General features: G+C 37.4%; 1 protein-coding gene across 2 annotated transcripts in view; it reads right to left on the minus strand.

Moving 5' to 3' along the window:
* Positions 1-27,910, minus strand: part of RFC1 (replication factor C subunit 1) — an 83,820-nt gene that overhangs the window by 20,264 nt on the left and 35,646 nt on the right. For both annotated transcript variants that reach the window (XM_021675655.2, XM_021675656.2), the window contains exons 5-12: positions 15,926-16,158; positions 14,969-15,046; positions 11,761-11,838; positions 9,808-9,895; positions 8,908-9,194; positions 6,082-6,189; positions 3,245-3,424; positions 1,947-2,051 (exon numbers count right to left, since the gene is read on the minus strand). In XM_021675655.2, coding sequence (XP_021531330.2) covers positions 1,947-2,051; positions 3,245-3,424; positions 6,082-6,189; positions 8,908-9,194; positions 9,808-9,895; positions 11,761-11,838; positions 14,969-15,046; positions 15,926-16,158 — 1,157 coding nt within the window. The remainder of the gene's footprint in view (positions 1-1,946; positions 2,052-3,244; positions 3,425-6,081; positions 6,190-8,907; positions 9,195-9,807; positions 9,896-11,760; positions 11,839-14,968; positions 15,047-15,925; positions 16,159-27,910) is intronic.

The following is a 27,910-nucleotide window of genomic DNA, read 5'->3' on the forward strand; positions in this document are numbered from 1 at the left end:
ATGTCCAGAATAGAAAAATCCATAGAGACAAAGCAGAGCAGTATTGCCAGGGGGTGGATATAATGAGTGAATGCTGATGGGTACAGGGTTTCTTTTGGGGGTAATGAAAATGTTCTGGAATTACATAGTGCTGATGGTTGCATACTCTTGTTAGTATACTAAAAAGCACTGATTTATATGCTTTATAAGGGTGGATTTTACAGTGTGTAATATCTCAATGTTAAAAAAAAGTGCCTCTTTAGCAGTGGATGCTAAAATTAGTGTATGAATGTTTAAGGACAAACAAGATATTAACATAGTCTTAAAGTATCTCCCTCTCCTGCAAAGATAGTTATCAATTACAAAGGAAAAAATAGTCACTTTACTAGTGGAGAAATCCAGCATTAGTTTCAGTAGGATGCTGAATCATCCTAACCAAACGATCAAGGTTATCCTCACTAATAAGAAGACATATTGACATCTGGTACCTATGATAGGATGCACTGAGAAGGACACAATATCACATCTATGGTGTTCTTAGAAAAAAATGTGTAACCTCAATGTGATCATGAGGAAACATCATAGATCCAAAATGAGACACTCTACAAAACTGTCCACTACTCATTAAAGTGTCAAGATTGTAGGAAGAAAAGGAAAGGCTAAAGAAATGTCATCAACTGGAGAAGACTAAGAAGACACAACTAAATGCAGTGTGGGACCCTGGAAGAGAAGAAGGACCAGGAAAATGTAAGGTCCAAATAACGTGTAGAGCTTAGTTAACAATATGGCATCGATGTTAATTTCCTGATTTTTATAACTATGCTATGGTTATGTAATTGAAAACCTAGGAGGACCATCTTGTCATTTGGGTGACAGAACTGGGAACATTAAAATCTTGAGATGCTGGCAATCCTGTGTCCTGTGTGTAAAAAAGGCTGGTATACAGTGGGAATGAATAAGGCTAACTAGGAGAAACAGAGAGACAGAAACTGAAGAGGTTCTCAAAGCCTTGTAGTCTGTGGATCCAGTAGTTCAAAGACTAGACCCTCCCTGCCAGTAGTTTAGTTATGTGAGCCAACATTTTTCCCATATAGGCTAGGTGTCTGTACAACTTAAAAAGTCCTAATATAGTTCTAATTGAAAACAAATCTATCATGCTGATACCTATTAGCATATCCTTTAAGGAATTCTTTTTTTTTTTTTTTAAGACGAGGTTTCACCATGTTGGTCAGGCTGGTCTTGAACTCCTGACCTCAGGTGATCTGCCCGCCTTGGCCTCCAAAGTGCTTGGATTACGTAAGCCACCACGCCTGGCCTTTTGTTTTATTCATTTTTTTAAGGAACTCTTAAACAATAACCTTTGCATAAAGTCAACATGAGAATATGGCTGGGCACCGTGGCTCATGCCTATAATCCCAGCACTTTGGGAGGCCGGGGCAGGTGGATCATTTGAGATCAGGAGTTCAAGACCAGCCTGGCCAACATGGTGAAACTCCATCTCTACTAAAAATATAAAAATTAGCCGGGCATGGTGGAAGGTGTCTGTAGTCCCAGTTACTCAGGAGGCTGAGGCAGAAGAATCACTTGAACCCAGGACACAGAGGCTACAGCAAGCAGAGATCGCACCATCGTGCTCCAGCCTGGGTAACATAACATAACTAGACTCTATCTCAAAAAATTAAATAATAATAATATGGAAAATAAGGAAAGTTTAATAAGTAAATACATTATATGCAATATACTGTCCTCTCTTTCTCTACTCATATTCCCTGACAAAGATAAGGAAAGACAACAAAGTAGACACGTTGAAGCAGAGATGCTCAAAAGGAACTAAGGTGGTTCATTTGTGGTAGACAGGGAAGTCAATCTTTCGGCCAACAAGCCTGTATCCACCCACAACATATGTCTATGAAATTAAAAAGTTACTATACACCAACTTAAATAAATCACGTTCATTTTATACGAACCTCAGCTTCAACTGCTATTTCGTACTTGGATTTCTTGCCTGGCATAGTTCGAATCAGATTCAACAGGCCATCTTCATCAATAATTTTTGTCCCCAAGGCTGCGGCCTGTTAATTAAAAATGCAAATCATCAAAACTGCATCCTACCATTCCTTTCTGTAAAAACAAAACAAAACAAAAAATTCTAGGGCCTATCAGTAGGTGAAAAACCACAGGTAAATTAGATAACACTGGAATTAAAAAAGAAAAACAAAAAATAGCACATTTATTGAAAAAATAACATTGAAAAGAAAAAGTAACAGGCACAATCCCTCAGAGTAGCAGGTTGGCACAGGAATTACTACTTTCATAGACTGCTTTACCTTTCCTTCCCTAGGAAGGGGCAATGCCACTAGGGCCTAAGACCAGCTCTTCATACCTTCTCCCATATGTAATACATATGGCAGACATTTCCCCCACCTTCTTCCCTGCTGATGGGACTCCAATGTGTCCTCCAAGTGATGAATTATGACTGGTCTAAGGCAACCAGAAACGTCTTGGTTCTTCCCAACCTCCCATATAGCTCTGAGCGGCCAGGTGACAGCTCTGGCCAATGAGACGTGAAATTCTGTAAGAGGTGTTTCTGGGAAAACTCTTGTCAGGCCAGTCACAGCATCTTATGACAGCTTGCCACTGTTCCCTTTTTCCTGCCTTGAATAAGAACTTAAATGGCTAGAGCTGCAGCTACCTTGCAACCACAAGGCAATGTTCATGAGGACAAAAGCTAACACAATAAAGAAGACAGAGACAGAGGAACCACATCATTGAGCTGCTGAACTATCCCAGCAATACCTCCAGAATTCTTGTGAGGAAAGTAAGCAGCTGTTTGCTTAAGCCACAGTTAATCAGGTATTCTGTTACTTAGAGCTTAAACAGAATCCTACCTGATAGGTGGCTGATTCTTTCCCTAAGAGCACTAATTTAAAAAAAACCTAAGATGGTGTATACAGTGGCATATATAGGAATACTTCAGATTGGAAGAAAAAGAAAACTGCATTTGTTTCTATCTTCAAAAATAAAAAAAGATTTAAACTAAATACACTAAGAAAAAGTCAAGTAAACAAGAACTATGCCTTCCAATGGAAAACCAAAATCCTAGCATCGAAGTCAGTAACACTTCCGTGGAGAAGAAATAATGTGGGCAAGAAATTACTTTTCTATTTCTTTCCTTCATTTAACTCTGAGTAAAGGGCAAATCACATCAAGAGCATGCCAAGGCAAGCAGGAGGTGTCATGGTGTTGAGAACACAGCAGTACCCACCTTATCACTCTTGGACTGTCCACTATCACGACCCATGACAAGGTAGTTTGTTTTCTTGCTGACATTTCCTGTTACTTTCCCCCCATAACGTTCAATTAGAGACTTGGCCTCATCTCGTTCAATAGACTCCAGCACGCCTGTGATTACAAACGTAAGGCCTTCCAAGCAATTTTCAGCTCCCTAAAAACCAAAATGTTCAAGCAGAGAGGAAATTACACGGTAGCTTTCCAAAGAAACATTTGGCATCGAAACTGCAGGAAGTTGATTTTTTTCATTTGACATCATAAATAACCTTGGCATGGGAAGTTTGCTGGAAATTTACAGCAAATAAGTACCAACTGAAATCTGATCCTAAGAAATTTTGATATGGCTAACATTTAATAAACTTACAAAACAAGTAGTGAAAAACATGCATCCAATACTGTTAGCAAAGCTATTAAAATTACCCATTCATACTATTTCCCATTATGCCCTCTTCATATCTAAACTACTAGTTAACTTGCATAACTGTAAATAAACAACGAAATGCAATCCATCTGCAGAAACTCTTGCTATTCAGGAAACTGCTTATTCTTGAGAACTTTCCCAACAAGAATTTAATGGAAGCAAGTAAACTTCTATCATTTTGATGTTTCTGGTAGTGTTTCCAAACAATGTAAAGTCACAATCACTTCTTATCATTTTCATATATTTCTGATGCTTTTCATTACATTAGTGATCAGAAATGAGGTATAATTCCCCAATCCCTGCCCACAAGAGCTACATGAGATCTTAACTGTAAGTTGAAGGGAGTTTTCCCCGAACTCATGGATTGTACAAGAATGAACCACTGTTGGGTTAGATGGTCTGCCGACGGACTGTGGTGTGGCATATCTGAAGGCTATCGAATGCAACTTGTAATGCTTAATAAAAATCTGTACTGTTTTAGGGGAAAAACAGAAGAAAAAAAGGCAACTATTGCTATTTTTTAAAAGGGAAAGTTTTGATTCTAAAAAGCTAAGCAAGTGTGAGCTCCTGCCCTCCTCTTTGCTCATGACTCTGTGGTAGTAAATCTAACAACTGGCTAGTAACTTAAAGGCAAGATCATATTATCTCTGGATTGGAACGATAACTCTCATAATATATAATATAATATAAGAGATACTTGCCAAAGACAGCTGGATGGAAAAAGACATTAAATCTTAATTGGAACTGTGTATAGTTACAGATTTTTACAATGGTTCAATAAAATTATACCACCAAACAAAATAAATAAAAATTATACATGACATTCCAAGTTACTTATTACTCTTTTAATAGAGAATTGAGATTAACAAACTTAAATCAGGCTTGAAAAGAAGCAGCCAACCAAAATTCAAAGAATGCCCCCATGTAAATTCAATCCTGCACCATTCAGGTGAAGACTCTTTCTCAGACAAAAAGAAATAGCTATGAATGTGCTTGGAAAGAAAAGGTCTGACTAACAACATCTCAGGTCCTTTGAAGTCCTTATGGTTCGTGGATGGAAATGATCTACTGTAACACTACAGGAACTAAACTACTTCTGAACAAACTCAAAACGACCCTGGAAAAATTGCACATGCAAGCAAGCCCCTTATCCCATATCCCAAATAGCTATTATCTCCCAAATTATCACCCACGATGGCTCTAATTATCTTTTTACTTATCTTAGCACTTCTAGCCTCCCTTCCAAACTCTTCTATTCTAGAACTCGTCTAAGCTCTTACTCCAGGAGCAGCCAACTACCCAATATCCTCAACCTCTTCTCCAACATTCCCTCCATAGCCTTGCCTCCAGTGAAACCTGGCTGTCCCCTCAGGGCACCACTTTGCCTGAAGTCCTCTCAGGCAGAACTTGTTTGGTCTCTCATACCCATGTACAGGAGGCAGGACTGGCATCTTCCTGCAGCCTCCCATAAAACCCATTAGCCAGTTAAGGCTGACTGTCCCGCTCCCTACCCCAGTCCCAACTATACCATCCTCTCCCTCTCTTTATTAGGGGAACTATTAATCTCCATATGTAGTTATGTATACCAAGCAAACTGAAAATTAAATTTATACATACATTGTATATATATCCCCTCCCCTCCTGCCTTCTCAGAAATCTCATACTACAATTGATTCTCCTTCTTTTGTAAGTAAACTTCAATCTCTCCCTTTCTGGTAGGACCTATCCCATTAGCAAAAAGCATGCTTCAAATATCTCCTACCATAAACAAAACATCTCCCCCTAAATTCCACTTTCCATTCTAGCTAGAAGTCATTTCCCCTCGGTCACCATGCTCCAACTACATCATTTTTCTTTCAATTCCTCAAACATACCACGCAAGAACCTTCCCCCTTCAGGAACATCACACATTCTGGTCCCTCTGCCCAGACCACCATGCCATCACAACCCCTTCATACCTGCTGAATCCCTTCAAGTCTCCATGTAAATGTCACATTCCACATGCCCCACCCAGGACCAGGTTCCTCTGTTATACTCTCTAAGGGCATCTTAGACTTTTCCCTCAAAGCACATATCCCAATTATAATTAAATTATTTCTTTACTATCTCTTTCTTTAGCCTGTAAGTGTCATGCAAGCAAAATGCATTGGTCTTGTCACTGGTATATTCTCAAAGCCCAGCCTTTCTAGGGCTGTTATTTAAAGGGAAACTTTTCTAAGAATCAAGCAGTGATTCATAAAGTGAATAAACATCCCTAATTCATGAAGATGGTAACTGAAGCTTTTCTGTTGCTAATTTTTAATTATTAATCTGCTGCTGCTATAAGCATAGTGAATACGTACATGGACCCACAAGGCAGAGGACCCACAATGCTCTCTCAGTATTCTTACCTTTGGTATTTCTTTGGAGCCCAGAGCTTTGGGACCTTCTCGATTTAAGTAGCTTCGATAAGCTTGGTAATTCGTGCGTTTCTTTTCAGAATCTTCAGGACTTACAGACTTTGCGAAGAGGGAAAGGAAAATGAACAAAGCCATACAAAATTCATGCAAAATTAAAAATACATATCTAGAAATAAACATTATTTTTGTTATGTCACTTGTATGTCTGGTCATGAAATTAACAGTTTTAGCTATATAAGTACTTCCTAACTTAAAGAGAACTGACTTATGAACATCTCTGCAACAGCCCTTCTCAAAACTTTCCACTCTCTAAAGCCACACACCTCAGGGCAGATTAGGGGAATAAGCCAAGTTGCCAGCTCCAAGTAAAGAAATGGAAAGTATTTTTGAAAATCATCTGAATTTTAAATTTTATTCCATGATATATCCATATATCCATGTTTAACAGAAAAATACATTTTTCCCCAAGTAAACCTGATCGCCTGAGAAGATATCCTGTGTTAATCCTATGACTTGCATGCCCCTAAACCACCAGCCTGCATCCCTAGGGATATAAGCATTCCAGTCAGAGAAACTACGGCTTCATATAAACATCAGCTCAAAGAAGGGATAAGCTTTACTCCAAAGAGAAGACATGTTCTCTATGCTGTTTAATCTCTCCCATTCTATTTCTCTCAGGGGATTTACCATGAGTATATCTCAGAAAATCCTGGGGAAATTTTTCAAACTACGCATCCCGAGATCCACCTCCAAATTTCTCTTTCAGAGATATGGGTATGGCTAGAATGTTTTTATGTGGGGGAAAAAATATCCTAGATAGTTCTCATTTAAGAACCACTACAAGATGTTTGTTAACTTTCCACTTCCTATTTTACATTATTTTTAACTTGTAAGCAATCCCAAATCCTTTCGAGAGTAGACAAAATAATACTTCTATATAAAGAAATGGCTTAACCAATAAAATAGTTAGGCTGGTTTGGCTAAGAGGTGGATAAGCCATAAATCTAACCCTACTTTCCAACAATGGTTCTCAAATGTTGGTGTGCATTCATATCATATGAGGAGCTTATTAAAATGAGCTACCCATACCACATGCCCTAGGAAACTCCATATTTTTAACACATTTCACAAGAGAGTCCAGTGCATACCAACATGGGAAAATGATTAATTTATGACACTAATTCTATGAAAAGAATTCCAAATGATAAACAGCTTATAACTTTGAAGGACACCCAATTTATGAAGTCAGAATTATTTGACCAACACCAACTAAATTTATTAAATAGACTTTATTTGCTGTTTCCAACCAAAACTGCTTAAATTCTGAGTTATTTCTATTCTAACTTCAAAAACTACAGTGAAGAGTATCATTTAAAGACTTCCTCTTTCTTCGTAAAAATAGACTGCCTCTGTAAATGGAACATGTTTTAGTGTGCCTGAAGAAAATCATTCATCTACCAGATAAGCATTTAGTGAAGAAAAATATGAGACCAAAAAGTTAATTGTTCCTTTAAGCGTATTTATAAGCACTGGCCACAAGAGCAGCATTCTGAAATCATCACCATTTTACTGTTCTGCACTAAAAAATAACGGTGATGCCCAGTTAAAATAGACAATATTCTACTTTTAATCCTAAGTGCCTAAGAGGCATGAATGAATAGTGGTTTCTCCTCATGAATCTAAAGTAGTTGCAAATTGGAGATTCAGAGACCATTCATTTCTCAAATATATTTCATAGCAAAACTTTTCAAAGATATTCATTATCTCATTATTTTTTCCTTTAAAAATAATTTCAGTAACTCAACACTATATACAAGAATAAAAAAGAATAAATTCAGGACTAATTGAAATAACAATCATTTTAATAATAATATCTAAGATGGCACTTATTAGGTCCCAGGCACTGCTCTAAGTGTTTTTACATATGAAGTCATTAGGTACTATTATTATTATTCCTATTTTACAAACAGCACCGAAACACAAACAGGGGAGGTGACCAAACCTGCTCAGGGGCCCAGCTGTAATTTGAAACTGGCTCCAGAGCCTGTGTGGAGCCACTATGTTATATTGCTTCAGAGGACGACTTCAAGGCTGGCCCTGCCACTTACCAGGTGGGTGATCTTGGAATAGTTAAACTCTTCCAGCCTATTTCCTCATCTTTAAAAGTTGAATAATAAAAATAAATACCTCACAGGGTTGTTGTAAAAATTATATGAGCTACCATATGTAAAGTATTAGCACAGTATCTGACACACAATAACAATAAATATTGGCTTACTTAGCTATATTAATACTCTATATCCTACAACAGCTTCTAAATAAGATGTCTTAAAAATACTATAATGATTTATGGTCATTAGAAATAAAACTTGAAAACAAATCCAGACTAACACACAGCCCCAAAATATATACAGCAGTGCCCCTTTATCCAAGGAGGGTATGTTCCAAGATCCTCTCCTCCCCCAGTGCCTGAAACCACAGACAGTACCAAACTCTATATATATTTACATGTACTGTTTTTTCTATCTAATAACCAAGCCAGCTACCAAGTGACTAACGGGGGCAGGGGCAGGGTGGTATATCCAGCATGGATATGCTGGACAAAAAGAAGATTCACGTCCTGGGTGAGATGAATCTGGCTGGCCAGAGATTTCATCACGTTACTCAGAAGAGTGCACAATTTAAACCTTATTAATTGTTTATTCTTGGAATTTTCCATTTAATCTTTTCAGACCATGATTAACCACAGGTAACTGAAACTTCAGAAGCCAAAACCATGGATAAGAGGGACTACTATACTTCCTAGAAAGTTCCTACCTCTTTCTTAGCTGGAGAACTTTTGGTTTTCTTAGGAGTTTTTGTTTCTCCTTTCAATTCAATGGCATTTTCTTTTCTTTTTGAGGCAACAGGTTCTATTTCTGTGTAAGAGCTCTCTTCTTTTTTTTTCATAATTGCCAGCTTAGAACTGGCCTTGGGAGAAGAAACTTCTCTTATTTTGTCAGCTGATGACTTGGAATGTTGCTGAGATTCTTTTGAACTTTCATATTTAGTTTGCTTCTTAGGACTGTAGCTCTTTCTTTCATCTGAAAATTGTTCTGTTTTTACTAGGAAGAAAGAAAAGATCATGATTATTGTTTTTGGAAAATGATAACCAATATCAACTTTTCTTTCATTTTTCAACTGAGTAATCTTGGCACAGAATATAGCCTGAAGGCCCAAAGTCCTAAAGTGTCAAAAACATTGTTTATAGTAAATCTATAAATAATTTACTTATAGGACTAAGATCATCTATACTAGCAGATGATTTGCTTTCAGGACCACCAAAGTATAAGACCTACAGGCAATATGCAAGAGAGCTGAAGATAACCTGGCCATCTATGAGCCAACTCTGAGACTACCTCTGACATGCAAAGCTCAAAACATCTAGTTCTTCATCTTTATATATTGAAGTCCACATATTGCACTATTCTTGGAAATTAACAAGAAGCCAGGAGCTATAATACATTTCTCACAATAATCATAGAGCAGATGAGCATTCTGTACCAGCTAGCATCCAAAGAGCTTTCAAAGTATCTAAGTTGAATGTGTTCTAATAGTCCTATGAAATAATATCTACCTAACAATATGCAATTACTGAATAAAATATTTAAACAAGATTATCATGAATTTAATCCTATAAAGACAATGCTCCATCTTACTTTTTTCCGCTAGTATTACCTTTATGAGGATATTTATGTTTTTCTGCTTTACTTAAACTGGCTTGGACAGATGAAAACGTTTCTCCCTCTTCTGTGTTCTTTCGAGCCTAAACAAATTTTAAAAGTGTCAAATGTGACAAATAATAGAAAAACTATTACCATAAGATCTGTTGTTAAAATCCATTAAAAGTTTAAGGGTCACCTTCCAAACTAGCAGAACACTATAATAAACTGTCATTCATTCATCCACAAAACTTCCAAGGCAAATGAGGTACGTTTTATTACTTCATGTTACAAATGAGTAAACAGATGAAAAGGTATAAAAATATATCTATAAAAATTATCTCTCTTCATCCAAACCTGTAAATCTGGAAGTAGAAGCCTTATTTCTGCTTCCTTTATCTCAACTCTCAAATTTTGTTAGTATTAAGCAGTTAAAAACTAAAATCCAAATTTAAAAGACTAAAATAAAAATAAAGCTCGAAAGGAAAATGAGAGCACTTTCTCAAAAGAGAAAAAAACTATCCATTCTCTTTAATGCTCCTTCAAAACTCCATTTTATTAAAAGGTCACAAATTAAGGTGCGTGATACAGTATTCTTTAAAGTAATTATAATTTGAGTGTCTTTAGCTGAAGTAAGACTTTTCAAATGACAAAGTCTCTACCACTCCCTACTACCTTAATATCTGCCTGCTTAGTCTTAGCTCCTGATGTATCTAGGTTTACAACTCCCTGCTTTAAAGAAAAGTAAAATCTTTTAAGGTAGTCACATATTGATACTGAAAATTATATTAACAGAATGTGATTCATCAGAAATAAAGCTAATCTACTAGAGATCAACTGTTAATAATAATAAAAAAAAAAAAACAATGTTTTAAAAATTTCCCAAAATAAGGCTGGTGGCATACGCCTGTAATTCAAGCTACTTGGGGGGCTGTGGTGAGGGGATCGCTTGAGCCAAGGAAGTCAAGGATGCAGTGAGTTGAGATAACACCACTGCATTCCAGCCTGGGTGATAAAGTGAGACCTCTCAAAAAAAAAAAAAAAAAATTCCCCAAAATACACTCATTGTTATATGAAATTGTCATAACATAGATCTTAGAGTTAACTAATTAGAAATGACAAAACTGTACTTCCTGAACAGACAGTGATTAATATTTTAGTTATTAAACTTGTGTACCAAAGGAATTTTTAGGAGCATTATTTTCTGAACAAGTACTTAAGAACTCCTGTGATAAAGAGAAAGGAAAATATAAACTGGGCGAGGCCTGTAATCCCAACACTTTGGGAGGCCGAGGTGGGAGGATCACTTGAGCCCATGAGTTCGAGGATTCAGTGTGCTATGAACATGCCAGTGTAATCCAGCCTGGGCAACAGAGTGAGACCCTGTCTCTCAAAAAAAAAAAAAAGAACCTAAAAGACCAGGCATGATAGCTCACACCTATAATCCTAGCAGTTTGGGAGGCTGAGACAGGCAGATCGCTTGAGCTCCAGAGTTCAAGACCAGACTGGCCAACAAGACAAAACCTATCTCTACAAAAGTATACAAAGGTAGCTGGGTGTGGTAATACACGCCTGTAGTCTCAGCTACTCAGGAGGCTGAGGCAGGAGGATCACTTCAGTTCAGGAGGCAGAGGTTGCACTGAGCCCAGATCACACCACTGCACTCCAGCCTGGGTGACAGAGCGAGACTCTGTCTCAATTAATTAATTAATTTAATATTTAAAAAATAAGGAAGGGATATAATTCTTTGTTTTGTGATAAAGGTTCTGGTTTGCTTTGACTGTATCACTCTTCTTTTAGGAAGAATAAGTTTCTCAATGAGCTTCCCCAAAAACATTTTTATGAATCAAAATAATCTGGCTTCTTTCTGGAAAAGTTATTCATGTTTTGGCTAGAGCCTAGAACACACAAGTATGAACACTGATCTGTACTGTACGTTCAGAATGCAAACAGCCCAATATTATGCCACCTTTTTGGTCTTGGGTTCTTCATCCAACATGGCTAATGTTCTGGCAAACTCTTCATCTTCATGCAACTGCCTCTCCAGCTGTAAAATGTGTCAGCAAATTGAGTTGAGTTGCTTTTTTACTTTTTGTAAATAAAAGTTTTTAATGTCTGATTCATATATTTAGAAGAAACTAGAAAAACATTTTCCAGAAAATAACTATGACATTTTCCCACTGAACATTAACAGTCAAATAGCACGGGTTTGTTTCACTAAGCTGATCAGATTTTGGAGCATACAGTTCTGGTTTCGCAGGGATAACAGATAAAGTGAGCATATTTTTAAAATCACATTTCTTACTTATAAAACATGAGGTCTGTACTTTTTTCTTAATGGTCCTTATGCAATACAGCTCTCTTATTTCTATTTATCTTAAACTCTAGGAAGACCTCTGAAAGGAATTTCAACTTAAGAAGAGAGATAAAAAAACACAATCATCTCGGAAGCACAAAAATAGTGAATCTAAGAATTTAAGAAAATTATACAGTATTTTTTTTTTGCACACAATAGTAAGCTATATACAAATGTAAAATCACTTTTACTATCAAACTCCTATTTTCAATTACTAATTCAAATGCATCTGTTCTTACTTTTGAAAATTTAAGTCATCATGTCAGGAGTACTACTAACATGCTAATGTAACACAGAGACATTCTAGTTATCTCAGTTATTTCAAAATACTTTCATTCTCAGCAAAATAGAGCTCTTCCGAAAGAGAATATCTTTTGGAATATTCTTTCTTGCAGTAGAATATCTTTCTTGCTTACGTGATAGTCAATAAAAACCACCGAACATTATTCAAACAAAGAAAAGGACTTCAAAAATCCATTCAACCTTTTAAAAGTGAAGAGAAAAAAGAAGGGAGGAAAAACTCTTAAAGGGATAATTAGGAAAGACATCTTCATCATTAACACCTAGAAGTCCTTAATCAGATTAATTACCCAAACAAAATTCTGAAACAATGTGATAAAAATGCAAAAATAGGGGATTGTGATACAAAGTACCACACCTGGTTTGGAAAGGATTAGGTAACCCTCTGGTATTTGGGTCAGATAAGGAGAAATCATGTTCCTAAAAATTACTTCCTCATTTGACCTAGGCTATCTGCGCTACCTCGAGTCATGTGGATACTTGTTTGTAGTTTATGTAATTCAGTATGATCAAATAAGATAGAAAAAGATTTTGAAAACACAAACTATAAACTGCCAAAGTAATAAAATGTGAACAATCACAATATTGTTCTCTCACAATAATATTTATCAAGAGCCCATTGTATGCCAGACACTAAGATAAGCACTGATGTAACAATGGTTGAGTGAGACATAAATAGTCCTGGTAAGGAGACCTTACAGCCTAGACTTGCTATTATAATTAAATAGCAAGTATAATAAATGATAATAGTAGCTATGACAGAGTATGGCAGAGTATATCAGAGGGGTTTCTAATATTGTTGAGGTAGGCCTGGGAAAGTGACACTTAAGCTAAGCAAGAGGAAGGGAGTTCAAACAGCAGGTACCTAAGCCTGGATCCTCTGACACATCAACGCTCCTCCTTGAAATACTTTATTTGGCTTCTGTAAGATATCAACCTCTCCTGATGTTCCTACTTCACTAGCCACTCTCTCCTCTCCTTAGCTGGATCATCCTCCTTTTCCTAAGCTCTAAATGTTAACAGTGGCCCAGGGCTCAATCTTGAGACCCTTTTTCTTTTCTATTTGCATTCTCTCCCCATGATCTCACCCAGTTACACAGGTTTAAATATTACTCAAGTGCTAATTATTTCCAAAAGTCTATCTTCAGTTTAGGGTTCTCCCCTGAGCTCCAGACCTTCTACCCAACCACCTACTCTGCATTTCCATTTGGAAGTCTATTAGATATCTCAAACTTAACCTGTCCAAAAAGATTTCTCTATACCAAACCTGTTCTGCTTCCTGACATCTCACCCAGTTGTTAAGGTCATAATTGATTTTTTTTTTTTTTTTTTCAGAGACAAGGTATTGTTCTGTCACCCAGACTGGCATATAATGGCATAATCACAGCTCACTGCAGCCTGAACCTCCCAGGCTCAAACAATCCTCCCACCTCTACCTCCCAAGTAGCTGAAACCACAAGCGTGCACCACCATGCCTAGCTAATTTTTGTATTTTTTGTAGAGATGGGATTTCCCTATGCTACCCAGTCTGGTCTCAAACTCCCAGCCTCAAGTGACCCTCCCACCTCATTCTCCCAAAGTGTTGGGATTACAGGTATGAGTCACGGCACCCAGCCTCATCTGTGAATCTTCTTCCCTCACACCTTATATCCAGTCTATCAAAAACACCTTGTACCTTCAAGGCACATTCAGATTATGATCACTTCTGACTGCCTCTTCCTATTACCAGCTGACATCTCTCACCTACCATCACAGTCTGCAAACTGATCTGCTGCTGATCTTGCCCCCACCATGGACTATTAACATCATCGAAGCCAAACTAATTTTCTTTTAAGAGCCATCAAGTCACGTCACTTCTCTATTCAAAACTCCAATGGGGCTGGGTGTGGTGGCTCACACCTGTAATCCTAATACCTTGGGAGGCCGAGGAGGGCAGATCACTTGAGGTTAGGAGTTTGAGACCAGCCTGGCGAACATGGTGAAACCCCATCTCTATTAAAAATATAAAAATTAGCCAGGCATAGTGGTGGGTGCCTGTAGTCCCAGTTACTGGGGCAGGTGAGTAAGGAGATTCCCTTGAACCCAGGAGGTGGAGGTTGCAGTTACCCAGATAGTGCCACTGCACTCCTGCCTGGGTAACAAAGTGAGACTCCATCTCAAACAAAACAAAATAAAAAAACACTCCAATGGGTTCCAATTTGGAAGAAACTAAATTCCAAAGTCCTTATTGTTAATATCCTTTTTGTAGGTATCAAAGACCTATCATGACCTACAGGACTTGCTGCTAGCCATTTCTCCAAAATCATCTCACAGCACTCAATCAATCTTCTCTAAAAATAAATCTTTAAGTAATTCTCCCCTGGTCTCATCATTTATCTTGTCTAGAAATTTAGATTTTCATATATTAGATTTTAACTTATTTTACATGTAACTTCCAATGAAGTTCAATTCAAAACCTGGTTGGACTAAATAGCTAGTCACAATATCAAGTTACTAATGATTCTAAGTGAAATGCAAATACCTCTGCATCTTCATCAAGCTGTAATTGCTTGGCGATGGCTTCATCATTTAATCCAGAATCACCTGTATTTTGTGAAGGCTATATTTCAAAGAAAATCAAGTAAAATCAGCATAAACCTTAGTTAAAAATAAGGCCCTTTTTCTTGATCATCGCTGATTAAATATACCAATGAGAGATAAGTATATCAGTATTAGCTGCAATGTTCACCAGCCAGAAAGTCAAATTTATGGCTACTCCCTGACCATATCCAATTCCCTAATAAATAAATAACCTAGAGACAGACAAGTCTCACTTAGTTCTATTGATATGTTCAAGAGAAGTACCAAAAATAAAAATAAAAAAACTCAACCCTGTAGATTAATGTCTTGGCTTGACAGGTAGTCCAGAACATGGGCAAACCAATATGTGAGAATGATCACATTGTTCTATGGAGGAAGTGATAAAATCAACAAACACACAATATGTGGCAGGCTTTAACTCAGGGGACTACTTTCACCATAATTCATCTGGTATGTCTGTTTCCTAAATGGTTAGAAACAGATGAATCCAATATCTCTCAAAGTAAAGAATGTCAAAAGTACAGCATACGTATGCTCTATTTATAAGGAATATATTTATTATCTCATTTGGAAACAATTTCTATCTAAATATTGACTGGCTGAGGTCAATCAATAGTAAAATGAGATTGCATTCTGAGAACCCAATTTAAATTCTAATAATTACAATTTTTTCTTATGGCTTAAATAATCTTTTCCCACTTTCAAGAATTAAAACATTAAATATGTAATAGTCTAATTTCCTCATCCTTTAAAATGAGGGCAATACATTTTATCCATAATCATAGGAAAATTATTTTAATTATTAAAACATATTGACCCATTTACTATTTCTCCTGTTATTAATATTAGTGAATGGGTATAAGTCCTGAGCATACTTGCTTATATGTAGAATACTTACCTCTTTTCTTTTGCTTGACACCATCTTCTTATTAGATCTTTGGACACTTCCAGTTCCAAAATAATCAAGCACTGATGTGGGTGTAAGTTTTATTGGTGATAAAGGCTTATTCTTGGTCTTAGTGTTTTCTTCATTCTTTTTCACATCTGATGTTCCAAGGTGACTATTTGTAGATCTTCCATTCTCTTTTGATTTAGAGGCTGCCTTCTTACAAGTAAAGTCATCTTCTTCATCTTAAATATAATGTAATATTATATTTATTATAGAATAATATAATATAATATTATTTGGTTATATATATATATATATAATATTATATAACCAAATATTTTTTATAAAACATCAATTCAGTTATACAAAGCAAACACTTCTACCAACTTTATAAAAAGTATACAAGAGGTTAGACATGGTGGCTCACGCTTGTAATCCAGCCATTTTGGGAGGCCAAGATGGGAGGATCATTTGTTCTCAGGAGTTCAAGACCAGTCTGTGCAACATTACGAAACTCCATCTCTACAAAAAATTTAACAAAACATTAGCGAGGCATGGTGGTGCACACCTGTAGTCCCAGTTACTAGGGAGGCTGAGTGAGAGGATATGAGCCCAGGAGGTTGAGGCTACAGTTAGCTGTGATTGCACCACTGCACTCCAGCCTGAACAATAAAGACCCTGTCTCAGGCCGGGCGCAGTGGCTCACGCCTGTAATCCTAGCACTTTGGGAGGCCAAGGCGGGTGGATCACCTGAGGTCAGGAGTTCAGGACCAGCCTGGCCATCAAGGTGAAACTCCATCTTTAAAAAAAAAAAAAAAAGACCCTGTCTCAAAAACAAAATAAGCATACAAGAAGTTTGAGATGCTAATAACTTTTTTCCTTTTATCTCCTAAATTCGACCATCATCCCCACATTTACCAGTGCCAGGCCTGTCTCCCCCAATTACTACCCAGAGTACACAAATATTTACGGAGCACCCATTATGTACCAAGCACTTAAGATACAGCAGTGAATAAAAAAGACAAAATCCCTGCCCTCAAGGAACTTGGACTCTAGAAGAGGAAACAGATACACAGATAAACAAATATACACTGTCAAGTTAAATGTTCTATGAGTAACAAATAAAACAGGGTGAAAGAATTAAAGAATGATGAAGGGTACTCTTTGAGATAGGTAGTCAGGGAATGCCTCTTTTGATAAGCAACATTTTAACAGAGGCCTGAAATGAAGATACCTCAGGCAAGAATATACAGGTAATTAAAACTACAAATACAAAAGCCATGACGGGAGTGTGCTTGGAGATCAATGTGACTGCAGCACAATGTGGAGAGGTATTCCAGAAGAGTTTGGGTGAAAGAGGTAGGGGCCAAATCCTGGAGGACTTTCTAGGTGATAGAAATAATGTTAGGCTTTATTATAGAATGGGAATCCACTGGAGAATTCTGAGCATAGTTTGTGACCCAACTTAAGGCCTGTCCTTTGGAGAACACACTGCAGAGGGAAGAAAGTGAATGCAGGGAGTCCACTTAGAAAGCTACCACAGTTCTAGATGAGATGCAGAAGGCTCGGACTGTGGTGATATTTGCAGAGGTGTTAAGTTGTCAGGTTCTAGCTATATATTGCAAGTGAACTGTCTACTGATATCTAACCATTCATTTAAGACCATAAACTCTTTGCATTTTATTTTTCTAAAAAGTCTCCATAAAACATCTGGGTTTAAAAGTCTTTTTAAGCAGTCATGACAATGTTTTGATGATTAGAAGCCCCAAAAATGTACCTCAAAAGAGCCTCAATAATTTGTTTGCTTCAGTGATTCACAAGAAAAAAGGCTTTTCAATTTGGCCTACAAACAAAAGAAATCCAATAAAAATTAAAACCTGAGAGATAAACATGAGTCCGGGCATGGAAGCAAATATCTGTAATCCTAGTACTTTGGGAGGCCAAGGCAGAAGATTACTTGAGCCCAGGAACTCAAGATCAGCCTGGGCAACATAGCGAGACTCCATCTCTACCAAAAAACAATTTAAAAATTAGCTGGGGAGATGGGCAGATCACTTGAGATCAGGAGTTCAAGACCAGCCTGGCCAACATGGTGAAACCCCATCGCTACTAAAATTTCAAAACTTAGCTGGGCATGGTGGTACGCGCCTGTAGTCCCAGATACTCCGGAGGCTGAGGCAGAAGAATGGCTTGAATCCGGGAGGCAGAGGGTGTAGTGAGCTGAGATCATACCTCTGCACATCAGCCTCGGTGACAGAGCAAGACTCCGTCTTAAAAAAAAAAAAATTGGCTGGGCATGGTGGTGCAGGCCTGTATTCCCAGCTACTCAGAAGGCTAAGGTAGTAGGAGGATCACTTGAGACCAAGAGATGGAGGCTGCAGTGAGCCTCGATCATACCACTGCACTCCAAGTTGTCTCTAAAAACATTTTTTTAAATAAAATTAAAAATAGGTGGCTGAACGCAGTAGCTCACACCTGTAATCCCAGCCCTTTGGGAGGCCAAGATGGGCAGATCATTTGAGGTCAAGAGTTCAAGACCAGCTTGGCCAACATGGTAAGACCCTGTCTCTACTAAAAACATAAAAACTAGCCGGGCATGGTGGCATGCATCTTTAATCCCAGCTACTTGGGAGGCTGAGGCAGGAGAATCACTTGAACCCGGGAGGCAGAGGTTGCAGTGAGCTGAGATCGCACCATTGTGCTCCAACCTGGGCAACAGTGAGACTCTATCTCAAAAAATAATAATTTAAAATAAAAGACAACCATGAAGACTAGATTATGGGGGGGATGGGGGGTTCACTTTATAAACTTGGCATGCAAAGTCACATATGAGTGGCCCTTATGTCCTCTCAACTGCTCCCTCATTCAACTGCCAACATTTGCTAAAGGCCTTACGTCCCAGGCACTGTGTTATCCTTAGGTGGCAGCCATTTCAAACATGAAAGTATCTAATAATATGTGAAAATCAAAAGGATTTAGGCACACTTTCTAATTATTATATTTATATTAAAATGAAGCTGTAAATTTTGCAACCCATGACTTTTCCAGGTTTCCGATTACTAAATGCAAAAAATAACCCACTGCTTAAAGCAAGCATGTAGTAGACATCTCTGAGGATGCCAGTGCCCTTCACTACAAGCACATTTTCTCTAATAATTTACAGCTCACCCCACCTTCCAAGGGCCTCCAAAAACCACAGATATATACATTAGATGGATCCACACTCTTGGCCACAATGGACTAGACCAGGAGTGAGTACTTGAGCAAGGTGGGACCAACTTTATCCTTGATTTGCTGAACCACTGTGTACAAACCAAGATGCTAAAGGTTTATTTCTACATTCAGTGAGATAGGTTAGCAGACTCCTAATAAATTCCCCCAGTTTGCTTACACTAAAGTGTTTGTTTTTTTAAACCTGAAACCGAAAGATTTAAATTAAAACATACTTGTTTCACTTCTCTTCAACTATAATCAAAGGTCAAGCTTTAATAAAAATTTATCCATAACTCTTTCTAAAGCACATCCAAGGCCTAATACAATTAACAGATTTCAGTTCAACCGTATATTACATATATTACATATGTCACAAAGAGTCAACAAATGAGGTTCAGTCACTCATATATCTGTTCTCCTTACCTAACTACCTGTTCTTCTCTGCCTCTTTGCCAGAAAGGAAAAAGGTGTCTGATTCACAAGCCTATTTTAAGTGGAAAAGGTAACATCACCATTCCACTTAAAATAGCCACATGGATCACTCATAATCGTCCCAGTAACTAACCATTGAGAATATAATCTCAAGTCCTTTCCTTTTCTCTAAAACAGTAACACAATGATTATGATATTACAGAAAGTCAAATTTTTTTATACTTGGCAGCTGACCAATTATACCCACTATATGTAAAATTTCTTATCTTATTAAATTTTATAATATTTATTTGCTTTAAGTTCAACAATTGTACTTCTGGGCAAGAGGAAGTCCCTTAATGGAGAAAGAAAAACTTAAATTATCTCTGTGAAATTATGGTGCTCTACTAGTTTCCCTCCACCTTATAAATGCCAAAAATACTAACATTCCATTTCCACTACACCTAGCCGTGCTTATAAGCAATATGACAGAAACCCCAGAGCTGAGTGGGTAAGATCAACTACTGTGGAAAACAGATTGCAATAAAAGGGGAAGACAAAAATTAAATGACCATGTAGGCAAGATGGCTTCAACTATAATAATGGCAATACAAATAGAGAGATGTATTGTTTATAATGTGGGAAAACAAATAACCTAAGTATCTATTAATATATATATTCAACCATGTAACAAAATCTCTGCAACAATAAAAATTATAATGAATATTCATATTTACTGTTAGAAATATATTCATATGTGTATTAGGTGACAAAAGCAGATGACATAACAGTATGTTTAATGACAGTCTATATATATCTTTTAAATTTACATTCTAAAATCTGAAAATAATCAATAAAACATTAACAATTTTTATCTCTAATTAGAGAAATATGGGTAATTTTCATGTTTTCTTTTTTTGTCTTTTTTTGAGACAGAGTCTTGTTCCGTTGTCAGGCTGGAGTGCAGTGGCGCAATCTTGGCTCACTGCAACCTCCACCTCCTGGGTTCAAGTGATTCTTCTGCCTCGGCGCCTCCCAAGTAAATGTAATTACAGGCATGTGCCACCATGCCCAGCTAATTTTTGCATTTTTAGTAGAGACAGGGTTTCACCATGTTGACCAAGATGGTCTCGAACTCCTGACCTTGCAATCCGCCCACCTCAGCCTCCCAAAGTGCTGGGACTACAGGCATGAGCCACCGCACCTGGCCAATTTTCATGTTTTCTTCATACCTTTTGGCACAGTTTGGCTGTGTCCCTAACCCAAATCTCATCTTCAATTCCCACGTGTTGTGGGAGGGACCCAGAGGGAGGTTTTTAAATCATGGGGCAGATCTTTCACGTGCTGTTCTCATGATAGTGAATAAGTCTCACGAGATCTGATGGTTTTATAAAGGGGAGTTACCCTGCACAAGTTCTCTTCTCTGGTCTGCCACCACTTGAGACGTGCCTTTTACCTTCCACCATGATTGTGAGGTCCCTAGCCACGTAGAACTGTAAATCCAATAAACCTCTTTCTCTTATAAATTGCCCAGTCTCAAGTATGTCTTTATCAGCAGCATGAAAACAGACTAACACCCTTTTCTCCATCTAATGTTTTACAACAAATTAACTACGTCCTAGAACTCTCTGACCACTTAGCTTTCAGAATCAATCTTTTAGTTTTTCCCTCCTCTCCACTCTTCTTTGCTCACTTCTGCTCATTATCAGCATCTCTGCTATTCTGTTGCTGGCTTCAAAGACTTCATGGTATCTTTTTATTTACTATTAATAAGTTATTATTATTGAACATTAAACTTCACGCCAAGAACTTTATAATAAATTATCTTTAGTCAACTAGTCTTACCTCCTTATTCAATACATAGACCCCATTTTCCACATTCCTAACAAAAAAATTAGACTAGACTTAAATACTTTCAAAATCGAGCAATGTTAATTCACCCTCTTCCTTTAGTGAATAGCAAAATATTGTACTTCTTAAGAAAGTTTTTCCTTATATTAAGTCAAAATACTTCCTGTGAACTCCATCTACTTTCCTTAATCTATCCTCTGAACAGGGAGAAAAAGTGTATCTACTTTTTCCACATTCAGCATCTGAAGACTTCCCTTATTTCTTCCTTACGTCCCCTTCTCTATAAATAGTAAAACAGTTTCAAGCCATTCAACATTTAGGTTACTGGAAAGATTCAATTTTTCTTAAAGGGCTGGACATGGTGGCCTATGCCTATAATCCCAGCACTGTGGGAGGCCAAGACAGGAGGATCACTTGAGCCCAAGAGTTCAAAAGAGTGAGACCCCCATCTCTACAAATAAAATAAACTAAGACAAAATTTTAAAGGCTAAGTGCCCAGTGTCACACCTCACCATGTTAACAGCCATTCAATAAATAAAAGTAGTATTCTCTGGTAAAAACAACACTGAACCAGAAGTCTAGAAAACTAAAATTCTAACCTAAGTTTGACTTACTATTTTTATTTTAATTAATCATCTGGGTTTCACTGTGGTCTTCTGTAAAATGTTGGACCAGGCAAGCCGATTGCAACAGCACATCAAAAAGCTTATCCACCATGATCAAGTAGGATTCAACCCGGGGATGCAAGGCTGGTTCAACATACACAAGTCTATAAATGTAATTCACCACATAAACAGAACCAAAGACAAAAACCACATGATTATCTCAATTGATGCAGAGAAGGCCTTCGACAAAATTCAACAGCCCTTTATGCTAAAAACCCTCAATAAACTAGGTATTGACAGAACGTATCTCAAAATAATAAAAGCTATTTACGACAAACCAACAGCCAATACCATTCTGAATGGGCAAAAACTGGAAGCATTCCCTTTGAAATCTGGCACTAGACAAGGATGCCCTCTCTCACCACTCCTATTCAATATAGTACTGGAAGTTCTAGCCAGAGCAATCAGGCAAGAAAAAGAAATAAAGGATATTCAAATAGGAAAGGAGGAACTCAAACTGTCTCTATTTGCAGACATGATTGTATATCTAGAAGACCCCATCGTCTCAGCCCAAAATCTCCTGAAACTGATAAGCAACTTCAGCAAAGTCTCAGGAAACAAAATCAATGTGCAAAAATCACAAGCATTCCTATACACCAATAACAGACTTAAAGAGAGCCAAATCAAGAATGAACTGCCATTCACAATTGCTACAAAGAGAATAAAATACCGAGGAATACAATTAATAAGGAACATAAAGGATCTCTTCAAGGAGAACTACAAATCACCGCTCAACAAAATAAGAGAGGATACAAACAGATGGAGAAATATTCCATGTTCATGGTTAGGAATAATCAATATTGTGAAAACGGCCATACTGCCCAAAGTAATTTACAGATTGAACGCTAACCCCATCAAGCTACCAAAGACCTTCTTCACAGAACTGGAAAAAAACACCTTAAACTTCATATGGAACCAAAAGATAGCCTGCATAGCCAAGTCAATTCTAAGCAAAAAGAACAAAGCGGGAGGCATCACACTACCGGACATCAAACTCTACTACAAGGCTACAGTAATCAAAATAGCATGGTACTGGTACCAAAACAGAGATATAGACCAATGGAACAGAACAGAAGCCTCGAAGGCAACACAACATATCTACAACCATCTGATCTTTGACAAACCTGACAAAAACAAGCAATGGGGAAAGGATTCCCTGTTTAATAAATGGTGTTGGGAAAACTGGCTAGCCATGTGCAGAAAGCAGAAACTGGACCCCTTCCTGACACCTTACACTAAAATTAACTCCAGATGGATTAAAGACTTAAACATAAGACCTAACGCCATAAAAACCCTAGAAGAAAATCTAGGCAAAACCATTCAGGACATAGGCGTAGGCAAGGACTTCATGACCAAAACACCAAAAGCATTGGCAACAAAAGCCAAAATAGACAAATGGGACCTAATCAAACTCCACAGCTTCTGCACGGCAAAAGAAACAGTCATTAGAGTGAATCGGCAACCAACAGAATGGGAAAAAATTTTTGCAGTCTACTCATCTGACAAAGGGCTGATACCTAGAATTTACAAAGAACTAAAACAGATTTACAAGAAAAAAACAAACAAGCCCATTCAAAAGTGGGCGAAGGATATGAACAGATACTTTACAAATGAAGACATACATGAGGCCAACAAACATATGAAAAAATACTTATCATCACTGGTCATTAGAGAAATGCAAATCAAAACTACATTGAGATACCATCTCACGACAGTTAGAATGGCGATCATTAAAAAATCTGGAGACAACAGATGCTGGAGAGGATGTGGAGAAATAGAAACACTTTTACACTGTTGGTGGGAGTGTAAATTAGTTCAACTATTGACCCAGGAATCCCATTACTGGGTATATACCCAAAGGATTATAAATCGTTCTACTATAAGGACACATGCACACGAATGTTCATTGCAGCACAGTTTACAATAGCAAAGATCTGAAACCAACCCAAATGCCCATCGATGATAGACTGGACAGGGAAAATGTGGCACATATACACCATGGAATATTATGCAGCCATCAAAAACGATGAGTTCGCGTCCTTTTAGGGACATGGATGAAACTGGAAACCATCATTCTCAGCAAACTAACACAAGAACACAAAACCAAACACCGCATGTTCTCACTCATAGGCGGGTGTTGAACAATGAGAACACATGGACACAGGGAGGGGAGCACTATACACTGGGGTCTGTTGGGGGAAATACGGGATGGACAGTGGAGGGAGGGGAGTTGGGGAGAGATAGCATGGAGAGAAACGCCACATATAGGTCAAGGGGAGGAAGGCAGCAAATCACACTGCCACGTATGCATCTATGCAACAATCCTGCATGTTCTTCACATGTACCCCAAAACCTAAAATGCAATAAAAAAAAAAAAATGTCGGACCAAACAAACTCAAGATTTTTCCCCTCCACAATTTTATGACTCTATGGAGAGCCATATAGATTTTTTTTAACATTATATACAATGTTGGTGAAAATGTAATGAGTTTGTACTAATAAAAACACTAATTATAAAAGTGTAAATTAGTGTAACTTTTCTAGAAAGCAATTTGTTAGAACATACCCAGAACCTTAAAGAAGTTAATATCCTTTAGCATAGTAACTCTTGGAGATAATCAGAGGTGATGGCAAATATTTACATATAAATATAGTCTAGTCATCACACTACTAGGAACATGGAAAGTGTAAGCAACTGAAATGCTTGAAATCAAGAAAAGATTCACGTAAATTATGGTCTAACTATACAATGGACTCATGCAACCATGAAAAAATTAAGCCCACATTTCAAGGCTCAAAAAAAAAAAAACCTCATGAAAACAGCAAAATTAAGCTGTCAAAAAAACAAAATGCATCACTCTGTTCCTTTATGTGTGCCCTAATTTATAGGTATAAATATCACCTCTATAAGGAGAGGTTCTTGTCATAAGTCTCCTCTATCAGAGATCTCTTTACAATAGTGGAGGGTAACAGAGCCCTTCTCTGACTGAATACATGAATTTAAATTAAGCAATGTCTTCAAGCTATAGGTCAAAAAAGTGTACTATACCTAAACAAAGGCATAATTTTATAAACATTTTTATAATTTGAGAAAAAATGCAATTAAACATGGATCTCCAAAGAAAAAATATCAGAGTGTTCTACAAGATACTTCAAGTATGTTTTCATTGTGTTAAACAGAAACTGCAAATAAGGCTCCTTTTTCTCTGTTTACTACAAAATTAATAGCTCTCTAGGTCCCTTTGAAGGTACAAGTAACTCTAGTAAAACACAGTTATGAAAAGAAAAAAGGAGGATAATTCCCAAGTACTGGCTCCCTCGCTTTAATACTTAGTGCCCCCTGATTTGTCAATGTCCCCCTACTTCTTACAGTTATGAGAATAACTAACATGAAAAAAAGTAAATTCATGATCCTAAGCATTGAGATATTTCTCACAAATAGAAAGGATTTCATATTTATTCTATAATATGGTATCCGATAAACCACAGGCATATCTGAAAACACTGTCATCGTGCCTTGATGAAACCAGAAAACTTGAAGAACAAGTAGTCCTACTGTTTTTCTACTATGTCTTCTGAACTAGTTGTCTTAAAGTTCTTTTGCCCTTAACATTTTAAAGGCTATACCAATATATTATGGAAAGAAGACAAAACAGGCCAAGAATGTAACTAGCTACTTGCAACAGTGACTTAACAGGTGTTGCTGTGAGGATCCTCATATAAAATAAATATTTTACAACCCTACACAATGTATAGAGATGAAACATTCCAAATAAAGTTGTAGTTTTTCTTCTTTTTTAACATTTGTTCTTGTTTTCTAATAAGCTTAAATTGGATTTCGCCTCATAGGAAGCCAAAGGCAAACTATGTTCTCTTCTCCCCGGAAACTTACAATAAAATAATGATAAACAGATCTAAGTCAAATTGAGGAGAAGTGGTTGAACATCATGGACAATTGAACACTTAGAATTTCCCTCTAGGATATCTGTCTTCTTGTTAAAAACACCGTTTATTTTTATTTATAGACAACATAACCTAAAATGCGGTACCAACAACCACACAAACTAGCATTATCACATTATCCTACACACAGCAGAGGAATTGCCTGGGAGAGAAGATTGTTTTGACATTCTAAGTTAGATACATTCATTTATCTAGAAGAATCATAAAAATAAATAAAAAATGTGAGGGGTCCATGTAAAAATCTATTTATAAGAAGGAAAAAAAATCTAATTCTGGAATTCATACTGCTAAGAATCTAGTCTTTCCAAACAGATCTCTGAATTCTAATTTTGTGATTTTCTTTTCTTTGGTCTAGAATATACAAAAAGTAAATTAATGAAGAGATTCAGTTACAGAAATTAAAAATAATTTATTTAGCAACAACTCAAAAACTAAAATAAGAATCAAGGTGTTTAAAGCCTTTTTCTATAAAGCTTCTTTTCAATATTTCCTTGAGTCAAAAATCTAAACTGTCATTTTGGTTTTAGAGGCAGAAAAAGGTTCATCTATGTGCCAAGCCTTCAATAAATACTGGTTTAATTAAGTGGATGGAAGAGAAACTAAACATATCACTTTTACCCATTTATGTGGTAAATCAGACATTGTATACTTATTGGCATAATAAAATAAAACTTCTAACACTGCTCATCTTCAATCAAGAAACCAGAGATCTCGGGCCCAGCGCAGTGGCTCACATCTGTAATCCCAGCATTTTGGGAGGCCAAGGCGGGCAGATCACGAGCTGAGGAGATGGCTAACACAGCGAAACCTCATCTCTACTAAAAATACAAAAAACTAGCCAGGTGTGGTGGCGGGGCCTGTTGTTCCAGCTACATGGGAGGCTGAGGCAGGAGAATCGCTTGAACCCAGAAGGCAGAGGTTGCAATGAGCCAAGATTGTGCCATTGCACTCCAGCCTGGGCGACAAAGCCAGACTCCATCTCAAAAAAAAAAAGAAAGAAAAAAAGAAACCAGAGATCTCATGATTCACTACAAATGAATCCTCTTAGAATCAAATAGTCAATTATATTTTTTCTCTTTTTTTTTTTGAGACGGAGTTTCGCTCTTGTTACCCAGGCTGGAGTGCAATGGTGCGATCTCGGCTCACCGCAACCTCCGCCTCCTGGGTTCAGGCAATTCTCCTGCCTCAGGCTCCCGAGTAGCTGAGATTACAGGCATGCGCCACCATGCCCAGCTAATTTTTTATATTTTTAGTAGAGACGGGGTTTCACCATGTTGACCAGGATGGTCTCAATCTCTTGACCTCGTGATCTACCCGCCTCAGCCTCCCAAAGTGCTGGGATCACAGGCGTGAGCCACCGCGCCTGGCCATATTTTTAAAATAAACCTTATTTTATAATTTGTGGGTCTAGTGAGGTAGCTGAGTAATGATAAATAAGAAAAAAAAAGTATTGGCTTAAAATGTGATGTTATCCACCACACAGGTAACAAGTCTACTGGAATGCCTAAATAAGAAAAAGTAGGGGAAAGGCCTGGACAGTTGGCCAAAAGTACATTACCCAGAGCTTCTTAAAATTCTAAGGCATAAAACAGGCAACAGAAGGAAACCTGCCTGGCCAGAGAGTTAAGGGAGTGATTCTGCATGCAATTTCCCCACTGCCGTTGACATATATCTTCCCCACAAAAGAGGAGAGAACGGTGCTGGTCTGAGTATGAAAGCCAAGTATAAATCATTTGTATATTGTTTTATTATTATATATTGTATTGTACATTATTAGTACTTAATGCTATTTTCATAACACAATCCTACTTCCTTGGCATTATGGAATACAGTCCTATGTCTCTCAGTTTCACAAGTGCCTGACAGCAAAGTACATGTCTCCAGAACAGTC

This window comes from Aotus nancymaae, unplaced genomic scaffold (genome assembly GCF_030222135.1).
Source record: "Aotus nancymaae isolate 86718 unplaced genomic scaffold, 86718_ANA_hifiasm-v0.15.2.pri h1tg000006l, whole genome shotgun sequence".
NCBI lineage: Eukaryota > Metazoa > Chordata > Mammalia > Primates > Aotidae > Aotus > Aotus nancymaae.